General features: G+C 35.5%; 2 protein-coding genes and 2 long non-coding RNA genes across 5 annotated transcripts in view; 2 read left to right on the top strand and 2 right to left on the bottom strand.

Annotated features, from left to right (window-relative positions):
• Window positions 1-2071, top strand: part of LOC143906419 (uncharacterized) — a 6609-nt gene extending 4538 nt beyond the window's left edge. The window contains exons 5-9 of the long non-coding RNA XR_013259511.1: window positions 566-844; window positions 1102-1155; window positions 1292-1488; window positions 1623-1758; window positions 1976-2071. This is a non-coding gene — a long non-coding RNA (uncharacterized LOC143906419). The remainder of the gene's footprint in view (window positions 1-565; window positions 845-1101; window positions 1156-1291; window positions 1489-1622; window positions 1759-1975) is intronic.
• Window positions 1-2324, bottom strand: part of LOC143906420 (uncharacterized) — a 6905-nt gene extending 4581 nt beyond the window's left edge. Inside the window, exons 1-3 of one of the 2 annotated variants that reach the window (XR_013259512.1) lie at window positions 2237-2324; window positions 1937-2083; window positions 323-482 (exon numbers count right to left, since the gene is read on the bottom strand). This is a non-coding gene — a long non-coding RNA (uncharacterized LOC143906420). Of the gene's footprint in view, window positions 1-322; window positions 483-1936; window positions 2084-2236 lie in introns of those variants that run through there. The other variant, XR_013259513.1, reaches the window with a different exon arrangement.
• LOC143906407 (uncharacterized) overlaps window positions 1-20000 on the top strand; it is a 186325-nt gene that overhangs the window by 40548 nt on the left and 125777 nt on the right. The window lies entirely within an intron of this gene.
• Window positions 10790-14638, bottom strand: LOC143906441 (uncharacterized). Its single transcript, XM_077422542.1, has one exon. It carries the CDS (start codon window positions 14636-14638, stop codon window positions 12482-12484), a length of 2157 nt encoding a protein of 718 aa, XP_077278668.1. The 3' UTR covers window positions 10790-12481.

Raw genomic sequence — 20000 nt, 5'->3', positions numbered from 1 at the left:
GCGTGCGTGCGTGCGTGTGTGCGTGGGTGTGTGTGTGTGTGTGTAATGACTATTCCGTCTGGTTCGGCATAAATAGCATTCTGTATGAAATTCAAACAATAAATAATACAAACATGTCATCACCTGTGACAGAATAGAAAAGAACAATGTTCTCAAAATAATTACTAATTTTCAAATGCGGTTCTCTAACGTGGTGCATTTGCCAATTAGCTTCATTGTCCTCATCGTTATTAAAAAAAACATTCCATAAAAGAAATATATCCATCCTTGTATGATCCCTATGTTCAGCAACAATTTCAATAGACATGTAATAGAATGTAAATAATTTATTGCGGTTTTTGATACATCCAAGTGATAAGAAACAATATGAATTACATTTTGAATTTACCTTGAAGTAGATATTTTACAGTGAATGCGTTAACTTGTCTCGATACAGACTTTAATTGTCGATGTCTGTCAACAGCCCGCTAAAATCTAGTTTTCTGTATAAAGGAATATATTTATTGAAATAATATAATAATATATATTCCTCATTCTAAACATGTGTATGGTCGTGGCCAAAAAGGTTGTCCGACTTTTTTTTATAAGTTTTGGAACGCACTCTGTCATGTGAGAGTTGATCGTCCCTGCTCACGGCCATAACCTAAAGTTTCGAAGTGACACATTTTATCGGAGCAGACGGACAGTCTATACAAGGTGTCGGAAAAGTTTAGAATACCAGAAAGAGTAAGCACTTGTATTTGACGTAAGGAACAAAACGCGTCATAAAGAGGAAAAAGGAGAAGAGGAATATGAGCAGAGAATGATAAGTAAAATGACCAGTGACCAATATTAGAAAAGAAATGTAAGATATATGTTAATAATATATACCCATAAAAAAGTATAAATAGATGTTTTAAAAAAATTTATTGGAGTAAAATTTGTTTAAACTAATAAATAGAATATGACGAAATTACATTAGATTCCAATGTAAATTAATAAAAGTCTTGTTAGCATTAATTAAATTAAATTGAATGTAATGTAATCCTGTCATGTTCTATCTGTTATGTCAAACAGTATATTTTATTACAATTGGAAAAATAATATGCATGAATATTACAGAGAAAACAGTGGTTCGAGACGTGGAAGAAAACTTTTAGTCAACGATGGACGCAGGTATGATGATAATAATTAATGTTTAAAACAACATTTTTACACAACACTAATAAATAATTTGTCAGCATAATTAAGAATTGAGAGATTAAATTAAATTAAAATAACTTTAATTAAATTGTCATATGTCTGCTTGCAGGTAAAAGGAGAGGCAGCGTTGCACAGAGGTGAAAGAAGTATACTTAATGGGATCTGTGAGAAAGTTGGAGCTTGCTGTGAAGAAATGTAAGAATCTTCATAAAACTGAAAATCTGCACTTGGAGATGAGAGAATAAATGAGGGATTCGAAGAACTTGCCGAAGGAGAAGGAAATACGCAATATTAAACAATTAAGAGGTATGAAAAATCAACAAATTCAACAACAAGTTAAGCTGCTGAACTGATAAAATTTCTCTTACATTGAGAAATTTTAGTGTATTATATTGCAAAATTGTTAACAAACTAAATCAATTTCTGTTTCAAACCTTTAGGAAAATGAAAAAACTACGCCCAACAGGTGAAGACATCACATAAATATGACAAAATAACAAAGCCAGCCTGCGTTCACAAATTGTGGAAGAATATATACGATTAAGAGAACGATAAGTATAGGCATATATCCACGCGGTAAAAATTTTTTATATAAAAACAAAAACATATATAAATATATATAATTATATATAACATATATAAATATATATAATTATATATAACATATATAAATATATATAATTATATAACGTAATAGCAAAAAAATATATATATTTAATTACACGAAAATTTTTCAATTTTATAATATACCTACCAAAAATGTCCTGCTCAATGGATCTATCCTCAATTGCAGGTTTTTGATACATCCAAGTGATGATGAACAATATTTACAGTGAATGCGTTAACTTATCTCGATACAGACGTTGATGTCTGTCAACAGCCAGCTAACATTTACAGTTTTCTGTAAAAAAAAATATATTTATTGAAATAATATAATAATATATGTTCCTTTAATTCTAAACATGTGTACAATATAATATATAACAGCAAAAAATATATATTTAATAAACCTTCCCAGACACAAAAAAATTTTTCAATTTTATAATATACCTACCAAAAAGTCCTGCTCACAATGGATCTGTCCTCACTCGCATCCATTTCAAAAGACTTGTAAGTCTTCAAGCTGCTTAAAAAAAATATTGCTTTAATTAAATTACATATTAACAATCAATGTAGTGAGGTTAAGTGAAGTTAGAGGTTAGTGAGGTTAACAATTCGTTTTTCGGGATTTCTGTCAGTGAAACGTGTATGTACATATACTTCTATTATTTAATGTATATTTCAAAGAAAATAAAGTGTTAATCATTAGAACAATAATACGTACCTATTTCTTTGCTTTGATTAAAACTCAACGAACTCAACTTTCAGAGAGAACAATTGCGACTTGCTCCTCACAACGCAACGCAGTAATCCGTAATCCGAGTGCTGAGACAGCAAAGATTAGTCTAGGGGATTTTTCTAAATGAACTGATTGAGTACCACTGCTCGAGCCGATTAGAAATCCGACTACTTGTCGGAAACACCCGTTGGCTCGCGAATTTCGTACTTTACGGTGATTTTTATTTCGCGACACCTTATATATCCTTGTACGTACCTTGTTTATTCGTCCGGTGACTCTCGTATCGCGTTCGCCCCGTGGTTCCCGTTTTTCGTATCCACGCGTGGCATTTGTTTGCGCGCCACCCTATATATCCTCGAACGCCGCGTTCTGCCCCGTCGCGCGGTGCTTGGCCGAGTTGTCGCCGTGGTGCTCAATTTTCTTTTCCGCGCCCCTTAGTTCGCGATTTCGTTATTTATGCCTCGCGGTTCGCGCGTTTCACCGGATCTCGATTTTTTAGATCCCCATACGTGACTTTTCGTCGTTTAATTTCCCCGCGGTTCGTTGCATTACCCCGTTCGACTACCATCGAAAGCACGCCACTGTCGTGCGAGCCGCCGTAGAGGTACTATCCAGCCCTCCGACCAACGACGACAAGCTGCCGAATAGGACGGGAAATTGTAAGGCCACTGCTCAGCCTTCGTCAAGTAAGATAGTCGCGATAGCGAGATCCTCTCGGGAGTCGCGTTGTGCCGCGAGAAATTGTGATTCGCTGTAGAGATGCGCGTGAAATGCAGTTGCGATCAAAAAAAATACCGCGGGAGAATCTGACCGGGAGAATTAGTCACCATTGCCCGTCTCGGGGATTTGAACGTACGGCCGCCGACAGTCAGCGTGCGTTAATTGTGTAATCGTTGTCCGTCTAATTGTGTCGTACGGGAACGAGTCGCGTTGAAAATCTGATGTAAAGATTCGCGTTGTGAAGACGGCTCGCGTTAAAGATACTGTGCGTGGCGGGATGAGCTTTTCGTGAGCATCACGTGATCGCACCGTGGCGCCGGGCGCCCCTGAGTTTTGCGCCCTTTCGGGACTCGCGTAATCGAGAGATTCGCTGGTCATTCGGGACTCGCGTAATCGGGAGATTTGCGGTCAATTCAGGAAGTTGCTCTCGCACGTGCGAGAGTCTCATGATTATTGTTTCCGGTTAAGTTCGCGTTAAATGTAAGTGGATGTAGTCGAGTCAAATTAGACAAAAAAAAGGCTTTTGCTCGGAAGTAAAGCGGTATCAATGAAACCTTTTTAGGGTTGTTGGGGAGATGTAGAAGAGCTTATTTCTGAATTGTCGGGTTAATCGAACCAATGGGTTTTTAAGGAGAGGGGAGGGGGAATAAAAAATTTCGTTTTTTCGCAATAACTCGGCGAATTTTGACTGTACATGATTTACTAACTTTTCATTTTGTAGCTCTTTTAAAGCCCTACAATTCATTTCCTGAAGACCCTAACTTAAAATCAATATTTGTCGAGTTCTAGTGAGTCCTACAAAACGAGGGGTCAGTCGTTCAGATTCGTTAAAAATTGAGCCCAGGGGAAGCTTTTGGAAGTCGCGTTTTTAACGCGTGGCCGATCGTCGCCGGCGGCGGCGCGCCGCCGCGATGACGGTCGGCCATGCGACGGCGCGTCGCATGTCGAGTCGAGTGCGCTCGGGACTCACTAGAACTCGACAAATATTGATTCTAAGTTAGGGTCTTCAGGAAATGAATTATAGGGCTTTAAAAGAGCTACAAAATGAGGGGTTATTAAATCATGTACGGTCAAAATTCGCCGAGTTATTGCGAAAAAACGAAATTTTTCATTCCCCTTTCCCCCCTTAAAAACCCATTGGTCCGATTAGCCCGAAAACTCAGAAATAAGCTCTTCTACATCCCCCCAACAACCCTAAAAAGGTTTCATTGATACCGCTTCACTTCCGAGCTCAAATGTCTAATTTGACTGGACTAATGTTCTTGCGTTCGTCGGTACTGACTTTTACGTTACTTGTAAGTAAGTGTTCGTCGGGATTAATGGCCCACGGTTAGGCCGCGTTTCCTTGTGAGTCAATCCGTGCGTCTCGTTGGGAAGAATGATTCACGGCTCTGTCGCGGTTAATCGTAAGTGAATTGCGTTAGTTGTAAGTGCGTAACTTTGTGCGTTTCGTTGGAAAGAAATGTTTCTCGGTTATCTCGCGTTCGAGTGACAGGGTAGAATTCGTTACGGTCTCTGTCGGGAAAAAAATTAATGTACGAAACTGATTGGGAATTGCTGTGCAATTCGGCGACGGAATGAGTATCGCGCTCGTGGGGTGACACGTGACGCTCACTCGGATTCTAGGGGAGAGTGGGCACCCTTGAACCACGTTTTTTCAAATGACATTAAAAATGGTTTTGAATAACTTCATTAGAATATAAATGGTACTATTTGATGTTTAATATAATAAACTTTGTTTGTAAATGATTTAAGAAGTAAATTGTCAGAAATATTTTGCAAAAATAATGATATTTCGAAATGCTGCGTTTGTCACAGTGGACCCCACGCGTGGGATCGATTGAGCCACAGCGTAGGGTACACTGTGACATGTAATGTGAAAGTCGCGGCATGTTTTTCAACGTAGTTTATTATTAACTACTCTCTCTACAAAAAAGAAAAATCAAGTGCTAGAGAACCAATTTATCAATAATCATGTCATAATTGTTTCATCAGATGACCTAAGAAATTGAAAACTGAAAATAAAGTCCTATAACCTTACTTTTTATCGTAACCTAGCAGAGATAAACAAATATTGCCTCACAGCGACTCGATTACATGTGATCTGTAAGTAAAGGGCAAAAAAAAGAGAAAATGAAAGTGTGGATATGATTATCGATGAAAATTATTTCATTTTATAGGAAAATTTAGGCACTAACATTTACTATTCCGCGATCGAAACACACTATGGAAACTCGCGCTGTCACGTACCTAGGTTAGGTAGTTCTGTAAGCGTGGCACAGAGGACCCCATCAACCTGCGTCACATTGGACCCCACTAAACATCGATATTATTTATCGTAAATATTTCAGATACAGGACAATTAAACGTTTTTGTGCGCACGTTGGTATTGAACCTAGATTTCGACGAACGTCTTATGAATTTTTTTCTAACTGTAAAATCTCTAGAAATCCATACATATCAAAAAGTTATGACAAGTAAAAATTTACTTTGCAAGGCTCCAATTACTTATCTGTCTTTAAGGGTCGACAGGAGTGAGAGTGGAGACCTCTGTCGGCCGGTCGGGAATTACGGATTCGTTTTTCCCAAAGTTTAGCCTAATTAATTAACGAATCTCATTTTACTTATGCTTGTTTTAATCAGTAAGATCAGCCGCAAGCTGGTACAGAGCCGGATTTTGGAAAAAGGGTCGAAATAAAATTTATAATAAATGTGGGGAAACGCGCAGCTAGACACGGATCAGGTTGGGTCAGCTGCGAGTCCGTATTTTATTTATAACGGAGGATTCACATTGCGTCCGATCACGTCCGATGTTCGACGTACGACGATCCGACATCCAATAACAGAATTTATTATTAGAGACAAAAATTTCCTATTGGATGTCGGATCGTCGTACGTCGAACATCGGACGCAATGTGAATCCTCCATAATAAATTTTTAAGAGCCAAAATGCAAAATCCGGCTCTGTACCAGCTTGCGGCTGATCTTACTGATTAAAATGAGCCTAATTTTAATGAGATTCATTACGTAATTAGGCTAAACTTTGGGACAAACGATTCTCACTAGTAAGAGCAGCTTATGGGGAATTTCCGTGGTAACATACTGACAAGGGCTGTGTTCAGAGGTGCCAATGGTGCTGTTTGCCCGCTGCCTGCGCGCCTGGTGTACGTGTGCGCTGGGCGCTCGGCGGCGACTCGGAGCGGCTCGGCCAGCTTCGGGCGGGTAGAAGAGCGCATACATAAGCATAGCCATAGCCATAGCCGGTCCGAAAGTCGGCGTATGCGTTCATATGCGTTAGCGCGTCGGCTGACTTGGCTCGTCTGTTATGTCTCGCGTTTCCCTTCTGATGTTGATTTATGAATAAAATATATATTATGACATTGCATATGACAATAAAATATCCCTTCCCACACTAGGCGTGAAACACTATCGTGTGTCTGTTATTTAAAAGTAATAAAACTAATAACAAAAAATGTTAGTAAAATTGATCAATTACATAAATAATATCTAATAAAACTATATTATCTTTATTTTGAAAATAAACTGTATAAAAGAAATAAAAAACAGAAAAAACGTAAATAATAGAAATCCACTTTTGGCCAATATGTACGCTTTCTTCTAAAAAAAAATCATGTTATGTATTATAGAAAATAAATTATTGTTAACACAAGAAAAGTGAAATAAAACATTAAATTATATATTGTTTGTTTTAGGAATATTGTTTTGATAGTATAATTACTTCGCTAATGGCAAATACATGTAATATAAAATTTAAAAAAGGAATAAATTATTTGTGCAACAATATGATAAATTTATTGTAATATATGTTCTCAAATAAATACATGGACAACGTACACATTGTTGCTCAACGGAAACCGCGAGAAGGTGGTGGTCTTTTCCGTCAAGGGAAAATGTAAAAATTGTTTTCTTTAATATTAAAGAAAACAATTCTTTACATTTCCTACGAATACAGATAGAACAAAGAAAGAGAGAGATAGAGAAAGACATAAAATTGGTATAAAGAATAGACATAAAAAAAATATAAAAGGATAGACAAAAATATACAGGACAGAACATTAGAAAAAGAAAAGATATTAAAAGTATTAGTTTCAATTTACACGATTTATAATTCACGACGGTTTGTGACAAAATTGCTATAAAAAAACATTCAAAAAATTAGAGGTACATGTAAAAAAATATATACAGTGTGACGTTGCGGCCCGCCGCTTCATGGCAGCGCCCCGCTGCCGTCACAAGGCGTGGAAATTTGCGCCCAGGGACGAGCCAGAGAGGCGACGACGAGATCTCCAGAGGCCAAAAATCGATATCGTTTCCGCGTTTTGACTATTCTCTTATTTTCATGTGTATATATAATCATAATGCGCGCGGCGCCTCACCCACACCACGGCGAGTCTTCGAAAGAGTACTGATAACGAGAGCACATTGGAATAATTTTTTTATTATAATCTACATTTTCTACTTTTACAATAAAAAACAGGATATTAAAAAATAGAAACGGTTGAAAATAGCTTTTGGTATTTCTAGTGTTTAATCGGAAAAGAATGCACATGTTTTATTTATTATAATACTGAAAATAATAACATATTTATAGCAAAAATATTTCAGAAATCATCCAAACTATTACGACAACTACAGCCAATTTTTGAAATTAACAAAAAAATATGTTATAATAAAATCAAAATCAATATAAATAATGTTATTACAAAAAAAACAGATATAAAACTTAATTTATAACCACGGATTACATACACATATATACATATATGTATTTAATGAAATAATAATATATGTATATATATTTCTTCCACATTTTTTACACAATTTAAAATAGAAAAAGTTGTTTGATTTTGCCAAGGAAAACAAATCTATAGGAATGTCGTACTTAAAAGTACAATTTTGTGCAAAATTATGTACAATTGTTTAAAAAAAACAACGTTTTAAAGGACTGTCATTCAAAACTCGCTTTTATCTTGAAAAACTAACATGAAATACGTACATTACGTCCGTACATTCAACGTACGTTGAATACCTCGTCAAATAATTTATTTTCCTCTTTACCAATGACTATTTTAAACATTTTGTACAATATATTGTCATACAGGCCGTAGAGCTGTGTTCCGAAATTGACTGCCAGTGCTGAAAATCTGTAATACATGTGACGTGACCTATAGATTTTTAGTACTGGCAGTTTCGGAACACGACCAAGAGTGACATAATTTATATTATATTATTTATTATATTTCTTTATTTGACAAATACATAAAATATATAAATGTAATATATAATATATATTTAAAAGCAATATAAAGGCTAAAATGACTAATGAAATAAAAAAAATTATATAATACTGTTTTGGAATTTATATAATAAAAAAATATGATGTAAAACATCATTCATAATTTGTATGGAAATAGGCAAGCAACAAAAAGAAAAGAAAAAAATTATTAGAGGTGCAAGAGATGCAGTAGCTCAATTTATTTATGCTTTCAAATTATTAGTACTTACAAAATAAACAAATGTATAGTAAGTACTTATAATAAGCAATTTTTTTTCACGTGGGGGAAACCTTCAAAAGGTACCTCCGTTGTCCGGGGTAGTGTGAGATTCTTACTCACTAAAACCCCCACTGTGCACACGTTACCTGCTGCAATATAATGGCGTTGAGTCAGTGGTATTTACGCCTCTCCATTTAAAGTGTTCCGCCTTTTAAATATGGTGACTCCACCTACAACAATAAGCAACTCTATGCTGCGTGCATAGACTAATTATAATAACAATAAAATATATTATTAATTTATAAATCTGGAAAAAAACAATAAAATTATGTGAATAAACAACACGAATTAATAATTCGAGTGGATCGCAATTTAAACTAAGTTAAATGATTGCGTCGCAAAGTGACCTCAACCATATTATGGGAAGTATACTTTATAAAATATTTTTTGTTATTTTACATGCAACTTTGGTTTTGTATTTTGTAATTTGTTTCATGTTCCTGTTACTATGTATTTTTAAAAATAGTACATTGCAAAACAAAAAGAACTTATCTCATATTAACACTTTGCGACGCAATCACCTCAGTTCAAATTGCGATCTGATTTGCAATGCACTATTTTCAAAACAAAAGTATAACATAAAATAATTGTCATAATAAATACCCAAGCAGCATTTTGACGTCCGCCCGACGTTAAGATAAACACACTTAACGTTGGTATCCAACGTTTTTGCTACGTCGTTTCAACCCTCTTTTGCACTAATTTGGGGAATCAAATTTAGGTTGTACCAACGTTGGAATCCGACTTATATAAGTTAAATTGAGGTTACATTTTTTCCACCAGTTTTAACGTTGGTATGTAAACTTTGATTTTGTACACTCTGCTAGACCTGAGGTTATTCTTTCACAACGTACATTTTAGGTGTAGTTTTCGTGCTTCCATTCAAACCATATGACGGCATTGGTGTAATAAATGTATCATAATACGTACTTATCAATTTGGCACAAATAAAATGGCTTTATAGGAAAAATATAGTTTGCGCAGTCTTTGATACTATTGTAATTTTGCCATAAATACACGAACCCAGCACTGAAATTGTATAACAAAACCCACTTTATTGATAAATGTGGAAATGATAGGTCAAAATTAGACGAATCCTTTCTAAAATATTCCAATTTACTAAATATTCTAATAAATAACTAAAATTTTCCAAAGTGTAGATTTTAATTTTTTTTCATCAAAATTACTTTTAAGATAAATATGTTGTCAAAACTTTAACAACAGATATTATATAAATGCTTTAAATTGTTAATAAAGTGCGTTAAAAAATTTAAATCTAAATATACTGGAAAATGGCGGATTATTTGCCTTCCTCTTCGAGGAATGAAAATGGCGAAGTCAGCGTTCCACACTAGATCAAACTTTACGTAGTAAAAGGTGCGATAAATTCTACTAAAATTTGTCTTTTCGTATAAAATAATTAACTTTTTCCGACTTTTCCAAACTAAGTAGTATACCACTGTAGGCAAAATTGTACCTATATTGACTAAAAGTCTTAACAAGGTCGCCAAACTGACTTAACATGTCGATAAAGTATTAATTAGTTGAAAATTCTATACTAGATTTGCGAATGAGTCGTATATCTTAACCAAATCCGACCTATGCAATACCATCTATATGGTGATCTAGAGCATGATTATGGCAGCCGTGCAGCTGAGCGAACGCGCTCTCGAGCTGTGAACCGCGCGGCGCGCGCGCGTTGTTTCCCGACGACGCGACGATAACCGCGTGAGATGAAATGGACCGGTTCGGCCGTGGATCGTCAACATTCGTCGCATAGTCCTCGTAGCTCACGCACGACGCCGCGAATTGCCGTCGACGATGCCCGCTTGACGCAGCAGTAATCTGCTCTACATTTTTTTAGGCAGAATTTGTTACCATTTCTCGCGATTTCTTAACGTCAGTCAGAAATGACCACAGGCGACGTTTCACAACGTTAGCGTTTTACAACGTTTGATAACAAAACGTTGGTTTACGTTGGGAATTACGTATTGAAGTCGCTCGAAAAGTGTAGTGCAGAGTATAACGTCAGGCGAACGTTAAATATCTTAACGTCGGGTAATAGGACTTAAACTGTTTCGAATTTGACGTTGGGAAAGTGATAAAAAAAGCACGTCGTAATTTTAACGTTTAGACAACGTCCAAAAAACGTTAGTAATTATAAGTTACATTTTATAACTTTCTTGAACCGCTTACATCGTTGTGATTAGTAGAAAAGTAGTCCTTAGTCGGAAAGTTAACCGAAAAATGCTGCTTGGGTATTACATATATGAAATATAGAATGGGCCCCTCCAACGCCCATTCCTGTGAGAACGCATCCAATATTCTTTTATCGTCTCTCCGAAATTTTTATTTGCATGCGAGATACAGTAACAATTACATGTTACTATATGTTCTATACAATGACAATTATTTAGTAATATTTAACAAATGTTAATTTAACAATTATTGAACAATATTTAGCAATAAAAGCTTACAAAGATGTGTTAAATAATGAAAAATATTAATTCGGGAAAGGCAATAATTTTTTGTTTTCTAGAATTTTAAATAAATGACGTCTCATGCATTTTACGTCAGTAGAATATTTTTCATTACAAGGATTTCCTTTCAAGGCTACAGTTGTAGCAAAAGCCACAGCATAAATTCCGCAAGAAATGGAATCCCGTTGTTTTATTTGTACTTTTTCACAAATTATATCATATTTCGTTATCGTGGGATAACGAAGGCGAATATATTCTTTCTCTTTAGCAGCCAATTTATCATACGTAGTACCAGATAGGCTGTCGTACACATGAAGTTTGGTGCCATCAAAATAAATACATCGCCAATGATCTGTGCAAGTTCCGCCAATAATTTGTAAGCTTTTATTGCTACGACTAGCTTCAATTAAGTGCGGGTATTGTAAGTATAACACACTTTGTGTTTCAAAGCAAGAAGTCTCTCTTACAATGCGTAAAAATAGATCTAACGATTCATCATTTAATTTATTAGTTATAGACAAAATATTATCCTTCACTAAGCGGAGAGAAGTTATTACATTATCTAACTTTTTTTTTTTTTTTTTTTTTCATCCTCAGTTAGATATCGTATATAATAATCAGTTATAATGCAATCGTCATCTTGCTCTGGAACAGCAACAGTGGTAGTAGTGTTCGACAATAATTGTTTGCTAGCTTCAATACTACTTTCTACTTTTATATCTTTTTTTCTAGCTACTTCTTGTGCTTCGATGATATACTGCGGTTCCCGAATAGGCATTTTTCGTGCTGCTCTACTATCTATTATTTCAGGAACCAAGCAGTCCTCGTAGAATCGTTTAAGCAGCGATAACATTTTTTTTTCCCAAAATCTGTCATCACGCTCGACAATCGTGTACTTCAATCCAAAGGGTGTCCACAAAGCAAAAATGCAATATTTTCTTTGCGTTATGTGGAGTTGTCCCTGCACTTGGAAGTAGTACGCGTGTCTTTGATTCATTTGAGTATTATCTATTTTATCAAATATTGTACGAGTGGAAGCAATCTCATTCAGCATTGCATCGGTGGGAGACACTTGCCGCGCCGCGTAAGGACATTTTATCTCAACGATAGTATCGTCTCCGACAATGCCGTCAGGCGTTGCGGCAAGATATGGGATATTATCATCAATAAATATTCCACAATCATTAATTTTTATTTCCAACTCCACCTGCAATTGCTCTCGTGCCACTATTTCTTTTTTTTTTACCCCACTCAACAGCCACATTCGTCAATTGAGGAGGGTACAAAATTGCTTTAACAAGATTTTGACACGAAGTTGTTTCTCTTCTACTACAAACTTTGGCAAAGTTTGAAGCAGTGAGAAGATTTCGCCGTACGTTGTGCCACATCGGGTTTTCATGCTGACCCCGTGTAGCACATTCCAATACAACATTATTGCATTGCTGATCTTTTAGCATTCGATAATGATTAGATTTCAACTGTTTGTACATATAACCTTCTATATCTGGTCGTTCCGCATTTGGTCCGTAATCTTTATCGGACGTAAATGTTTTAGCAAAATATTTTGATGTATGAACAGAGAGACCTAATTCTTTTGCCGCGTGTGTGCGTTCTTGATAATTCTCAATTTTTTTAATATTTTGATTTTCTACAACATTTGTACATGCAGGTGGTTCTTTATTCATTACACGACAAGTAGAACTCAATGCTTTCCTACTATTAAATTGTACTACAGAAGCTTTCACGCGCGTGTGATAAGAGCCTCTCCTCGCAAAATGTATACGTTTACCGCCAATAAATTTACTAATAATTCCATTGTAACTTTCCACAGAATTACTAGTAAATTGATATAATAAACTATTAGCATTGTCTATAACGCGTTTCATTGCAATTTCTAATTTTAAAAATAACCCTGCCTTCTGCAATTGGGGCACAAGATTTATTTCACCTTCTTTTCGTTCGCCAGTACAAAAATATTGAAGGGAAGCGCAATCTTTATGCTCACCAAATACATGGCTCAGTACATTTTGTAAATCTGTTATTAAATCTGCGACTTTTTGCTTCCAGGATGCTTTACTATTGCGGCGATACGTTATAGCCTTTACTACAGCGTTACGAATTTTCATCACGCTGTTCGTAACGATTTTTTTTAATTTTGCGATATTTCTACCACCACTACTACCCGCTTCGCGAATTTTATTACACAGATTGCGGAGAAGATGATTCGTGCATTCAATCTTCTCCACAACAATATTTGGGTACGGTGGAAAATCTCTCAATTTTTTTGCTACATTACTATCTCCGTCACCGATATATCTATCATAAATTAATCCATGCATTTCTAAGCTAAGCCGGAAGCCTTCGAGGATTATATCGCTTTCCATACTTGTTGAGCTTTGATTATTTCCCCAATTTTTAAAACATTTATGTTCTTTCGGTTTTCCAGAAAGTTTTGCTGCTCTTGCGCAAATAACGCAATATTTATTTCTAACGCCAACAAATAAAACTTTTTGCGAATAATGTCCCGTAATAATAGCTGCTCCAGATGGAGAATCATAACTACCGCTGCGGTAAAATCTTTTCATCCACGAGCCGTCTGTTATTACGGGTATATGTGGAACACCATCAATAACATCTCCTCTTTCAATTGCTAAACGTCTTTCCTCTTCTCCAGCCATGCGCATTTCTTCTTCCGCAGCGGCGGCAAAGGCTTCCGACATTTCATTATGAAAACTTATGTACGTTTTATTACTCATGCATGTAACATCCACAGCAGCAAGAAGTTCTTCGAGCTGCTTGTGACCAGTCCCTGTCAATATAGTACCGGCTACGATACCTCTATTGACATCTAATTTTCTGTCGTCTGTCGGTTCACTCCAAAAGCTACTTCTGTAGTGACACATTCGACATTCTACAATAAATTTGATTTTCAGACCGACACGCTTTATTTTAGTTATGACAAGATCAGTGAAACGACATTCATTGATCCAGTGAGCGGACAGTCTCTGCAATTCAGCAAAAACATGTCCGAAATCGACGAAGCATCGTCCACCAATTTGTGCAGAACATAATCTTCCAGCGTCAATGTTCCCATGTTCAACATGCAAATCATAATTTTCAATATCTTCGACATTTTCGACATTTTCAACGTCTTCGATATCTTGATGAACGTCTTCGACGTCGTTGATGTCTTCGACATCTGCGTTATTATCTTGGATGTTATCAACGTCTTCGACATGTGCGATATCTTGGACGTTTTCAACGTTTTCGACATGTTCGATATCTTGGACGTTTTCAACGTCTTCGACATCTTCGATATCATCCATTATACTGTTTTGCATTCTGAATTCTTTGATTTCACATTCCGTCACATTCGTAATACAATATTCACGAACGTCTGATAAAGATCCCATTGAATCATTATCATTAAAAATATCTTCTATCGATTGACATTTTTGTGTCACGCATGCATCGACAAATTGCAAAAATGTATCCATAGAAGATAATGTTTGCGATGTCGACATTGTCATCATCAACATTTCTCTCATCGACGCATGCATGTAATTGATTACACGTACCTGGAACTTCCGATCTTCTCTCGATAATTCTTTCTTCATTGATGAAAGACTTCTTATTCAAAATTTGTCGTGATAAACGCAGTCTCTTTTTCATAGAGATACGTTTTGCCGACCGAATTTTCCGAATATAAGTATATTTAGACATAATGAGAGTATTATATATAGTTTTTCATATGTCTATAAATAATACTAATAAAATTACACTCCAAACAACAGTCAATAATAACAAAACTAAGCGCTAAGAATAAAACACTGCGTACGCTGTACTGTTCTCTAACAGACTGCAGTAAAAACAATATACTCGAGATATATATATATATATATATATATATATATATAATATATATACATATATAAGTCACAAACCAATGACGACATAAAAGTTCTTGATTGGTCGCGCGTCGCGCGACTACCGCGACTACCTTTATGTTTGTTGTTGGTTGAGTAATGGCGAACCGAGAGCATAGTGAGTAATCGTTTCTTTCATTTATATATATGTATTATGTATTATTATATATGTACATGTACATATGTACATACTAAATACATATTTAGTACATGTAATTTATAAAATGGGTATTTATTTAGAATAGCTACTGCACCTCAAATATCGATGAAATTAGGCTTAATCGATTCGTTTTTGCATAAAACGAAAGAATCTGGCAGAAAAGTGCGGCGGTCTGCCCTGCGAAGCGAGATATTTAGCGTTAAAGTTGACGACTCTCAGGTTATGAAACCTGTCATACCGACGCGATGTAGCGACTGTGGTAGCGACAGAAACATGCCCCGCGGCCACATGCGCACGCTCCGTGGCCACATGTGTAGCGACATACCTTAACGCGCTCAACTTCAGATCGTTATTTACAACCTCCAAATCAACTTATTATTTACAATGTCGTATTCAGTCGAGCAAATAAATAGTAATCCATGGCTCGCGGTACAAGATGTTGTTGGCGATGCGAAGACATGGCCCAAATTTATTCGCAAGATGTTTTGGGACAAAAATTTCAAGGATCACAATAGAATGATCATTGCAAATTTTGCAATTTTAAATCACATTTCCGAAGATTTTTTGCATGATATTTTAAGTTTCACATTAAAAAATGCATACACAGAGGAGAGGAAGCGGAATATTAAGGATAGATTCCGTTATTTAAATCACGAGGTAATTGTTTTGATTTTAATTGATAACTATATTTTCAAATAAGTATTATTGTGTTTTTTATACTTTGTAGGAATTCGGGCAAATTCGACGCAGCAATGTTTATAGCTACAGCAGGAAATGTTAGATCTAAATTTCAATCCAATTAATAAATAATAAAAATTATTGTATACTTCTGAAGTTTGTGGTTTCGGTAAATAGTAGCGCGCTTCACTTGTTTAAAATTTCGCGAGCTACATTCCGTCGGTATGACAGATTTCATAACATGTCAAGTCGTCAAATATGTACTTTTCGTATACCAACTATTCTCTGCTTTACAAATTATTTCTGCTACAGATATTATGCGTCGAAGTTAACGAAACAGAAATAATTTGTTAAAGCAGAGAATAGTTGGTATATGAAAAGTACATATTTATATACCAACTATTCATTGTAAATATAAATATGTATTTTCCATATACCAACTATTCTCTGCTTTAACAAAAAAAAAAACAAATGCAAAAACGAATCGATTAAGCCTAATTTCATCGATATTTGAGGTGCAGTAGCTATTCTAAATAAATACCATTTTTTGATATAGGTATATACTTATATTTATACAAGTGTACATATATAATATTTTGTATGTATTTTTCATATATTGATACAACATATGAAACATTTGTTTGCAGCAATACCGCTACCGACCCCGGGACTACCCGTGCCGGTTCACGTGCCGGTTCACGGATCACGTGCCAAATCAGCCGAATGAGAATTATGAGATTGCCGTGCCGCACGGTCTCCTTGCACACGGCTAACCGGTTCACGGCCCACCTGTGCACGGCCTACCGATCTACGGCCTCCCGGTGCGCGGTCTACCGCCCAGGCCGCCATGCATTATTATAATGCCTAGCGCACAACATCAAGCTATTGCAAGCAAGTAATTTGTAGAAACATTTTTTATACTAATATAACTAATATAATAATCAAAATTAAAATAATAAAATAATAATTCATATTATTTTTTGTATAGCTGCCTCAGTCGGAGCGAAGAAGGCGGTATCGCCAACGCCGCCGCGAGCGACGGCTACAACAGCCGCCGCCACCACCGCCACCCTCATTGCAACCACCTCCGCCACGTACACACCACCTGTAAGAATGTTATATATTAGTACATTATTTCCGAAAAGTTAGACAAATTTTGGCACCAGTTTCCAGTAAATCGGTCCATTAATAAATGAGTAGTTCGCAGTAAGTCAGACAGACAGACAGACATTATGAATATTTTAGAACCGATATCCCAAAAAATCGGTAATGATGCGGTTCTCAAAATACGTCTACGGTCTAACAATAAGTTAGAGTATCATAAAATAGTATACCAAATTAGGTTGATTTACTTTCAAAACTGTATAGATTTGCATAGCGGACAAACACATACATTCATTTATATAGAGATAGAGATAAAAATATGATTTTATTACAATTATATGTATTTCTTGTGCTAATAATATAATAATTTTTAACAAGTATAATCGCTTATCCATTCTTATTAGTAAGCTCAATTTTTTTTAAATGTCTGGATGCAAATTTAGTAGCTTCGGTCATTGCTTTTTCTATATACGTCCCAAAATCTTGTGACACATGTGTAGATTTCATACTGGCAATTAACATGGATTTGAATCCTTTAATAGGTCCTTGATTTGCATTACAAATTTGTAGAACGACATCCATCAAGATTTGTACATTGAATGCATTATAAACCATCTCCTATATAGTTCCTAATAATTTTTTTCGTTTTTTTTTGTTGCTTGCCTATTTATTTTCATACAAATAAAATGAATTATGTTTTACATCATTCATTTATATTACAAGGAAAAAAATTATTAGAAGTGCAAAAAATGCGCAGTAACTCTTTACATACATTATAATTAGTTATGCAGGAAATGAATGAAAACACAGATGAATTTTGTGTTTTGCTGTTAGAAAATCCACAATAAACTTGAATGATTTATTATCAAAATGATTTTATATACAATTTTATATACAATTATACATACAGTCGAAGTAATTATAAATTTTCAACACCAAACTCCTTGGCATTATTATCTCAATGGTAAGATTAAAGTAAATAATGCTATAAATATATCTGTCATATTCTCTGTGATTAAAATATGATGTAACTTGAAAATAATATCTATTTTATATATTATAGGTAAATGAGTTATAATTAAAAATTCCAAAACTACAAAATTTAATAATAGAAAAGCAGTAAACATCAATAAGATATTAAATAGTACCAATGAAGTCGGTATTATATATTGGATAAGACTGTGTGCTCTATGCATTAGAAGGTGGCCAGAGAGGTGCAGTATTTCAACATACATGCAAGACATAAATGAAAACCTAGATGAATTTTGTGTTTTGCTGATGTATTTAGAAAATCCACAATAAACTAGAATGATTTATCAAAATGATTTTATATCAGCGGTGCACACGTACTTTTGTTGTTAAAATTTTGCAGCAAATATTGAGAGCTTGATGTATTTATAAATTAGATGGATAATAATGTTGATTAAACACTCCGTTTTTTTTTTAATGTTATAAAACTTTAGTTCATATTATACGAAAATATTTCACAATAAGTTTTATTTTTGTAATATATTATATGTAAGTGTTATATCACATATATGTCATAATATATATATATATATATATATATATATATATAATATATATATAATATATATATATAATATGTTTAATGTTTAATTCTCATTTATTTAACATTTCTGATATTGTCGTATTTGAGAGAGTGACTGTAGAAACTATAGCAAGTAAAAAAGTCGTTATTTTATTTTTCTTCTAATTTTTTCCAATACAGAACTGCCTAATTGCGTAGTTTTGTAATAAAATTATTTTAAAAATTATTTGACGAAAAATTGTCGCAAATACTTGCATCTCAATATTTGCTGCAAAATTTTAACAACAAAAGTACGTGTGCACCGCTGATATAAAATCATTTTGATAAGTCATTCTAGTTTATTGTAAATTTTCTAAATACATCAGCAAAACACAAAATTTATCTAAAGCGGGTGCTTGTTGGCCTTGATACGTTACTGCCTTCTGCTACGGACGGCCAGAAAGCATTTTTCAGGCCGTATTGCTAAAGCGGGGAGCACGCGGCAACGCCGCACAGACGCGGCAACGCCGCAGTCTTAGCATATGTCTCTCTACTGTGCGTCCGCGTGAGCAGTTCAATGGTGTGTGTGCGTATTCACACATAAAACCTAGAAGTTAGTTTCTCGACGTTGGCGACACTGAAACGAAGTTTTGTATTGTCACCGCGCGAGGTCTCCAACATCAATTCGGAGTTCGGCCGTGACTCCTGTCGACCCTTAACTTAGATTTTAACGCGTCTACCGCGGGATATGTTACGCAGAGTCAAAGTTTTAATCGCAAGGTTCTCAAGACCGAATCGACTGTACTCGACGAAGCTCTGGCGCGGAATCCTCGATGCTTGGGCTCCGCTTGGGCTCCCGACTTCGGGGATGGCTCCCCACTCTGGCGTAAATCCGCCTTTCCACATTTGTTTCGCACCTGTCCGTCTTACAGTAACAGGTGCCGCACGTCGCTTCCGCGTTCCATCGTGACAGATGTTGCCTCGAACAAAAGGCCCATTGTGACTTGTTATTCACATTCCACCGTTCTGATCAATAGTTCTCGAACTAACAGTTTTTCCATACTTCTCGAATATTCCTTCGAGCATCTACCCGGTGTCCCATTTCCGTTAATCAATAATTAAATTTCCATTGATGTGAATCATGTCATTAATCTTTGTATTAGAACTGGGACCCCGCATTTACATTTCTTTTCTTATGACTAACGCTTCGCTCGCGGTTTCGTGACGTTGTCCGTTTACCTGGGTCATTCGCGGCTTGTTGCCTTATATACGCGTGGTATCGGGACGTGCCCTTTGCGATCGTT

Source organism: Temnothorax americanus, unplaced genomic scaffold (genome assembly GCF_048541705.1).
Source record: "Temnothorax americanus isolate GAGA-0224 unplaced genomic scaffold, ASM4854170v1 Scaffold70, whole genome shotgun sequence".
NCBI lineage: Eukaryota > Metazoa > Arthropoda > Insecta > Hymenoptera > Formicidae > Temnothorax > Temnothorax americanus.
Note: the sequence above shows the minus strand (reverse complement) of the source record. Positions and strands in the feature narration are given on the sequence as shown.

Excerpts from the sequence above, each read along its gene's own strand:
- LOC143906441 (XM_077422542.1), bottom strand. The coding sequence starts at position 14,638 with ATGCAAAACAGTATAATGGATGATATCGAAGATGTCGAAGACGTTGAA.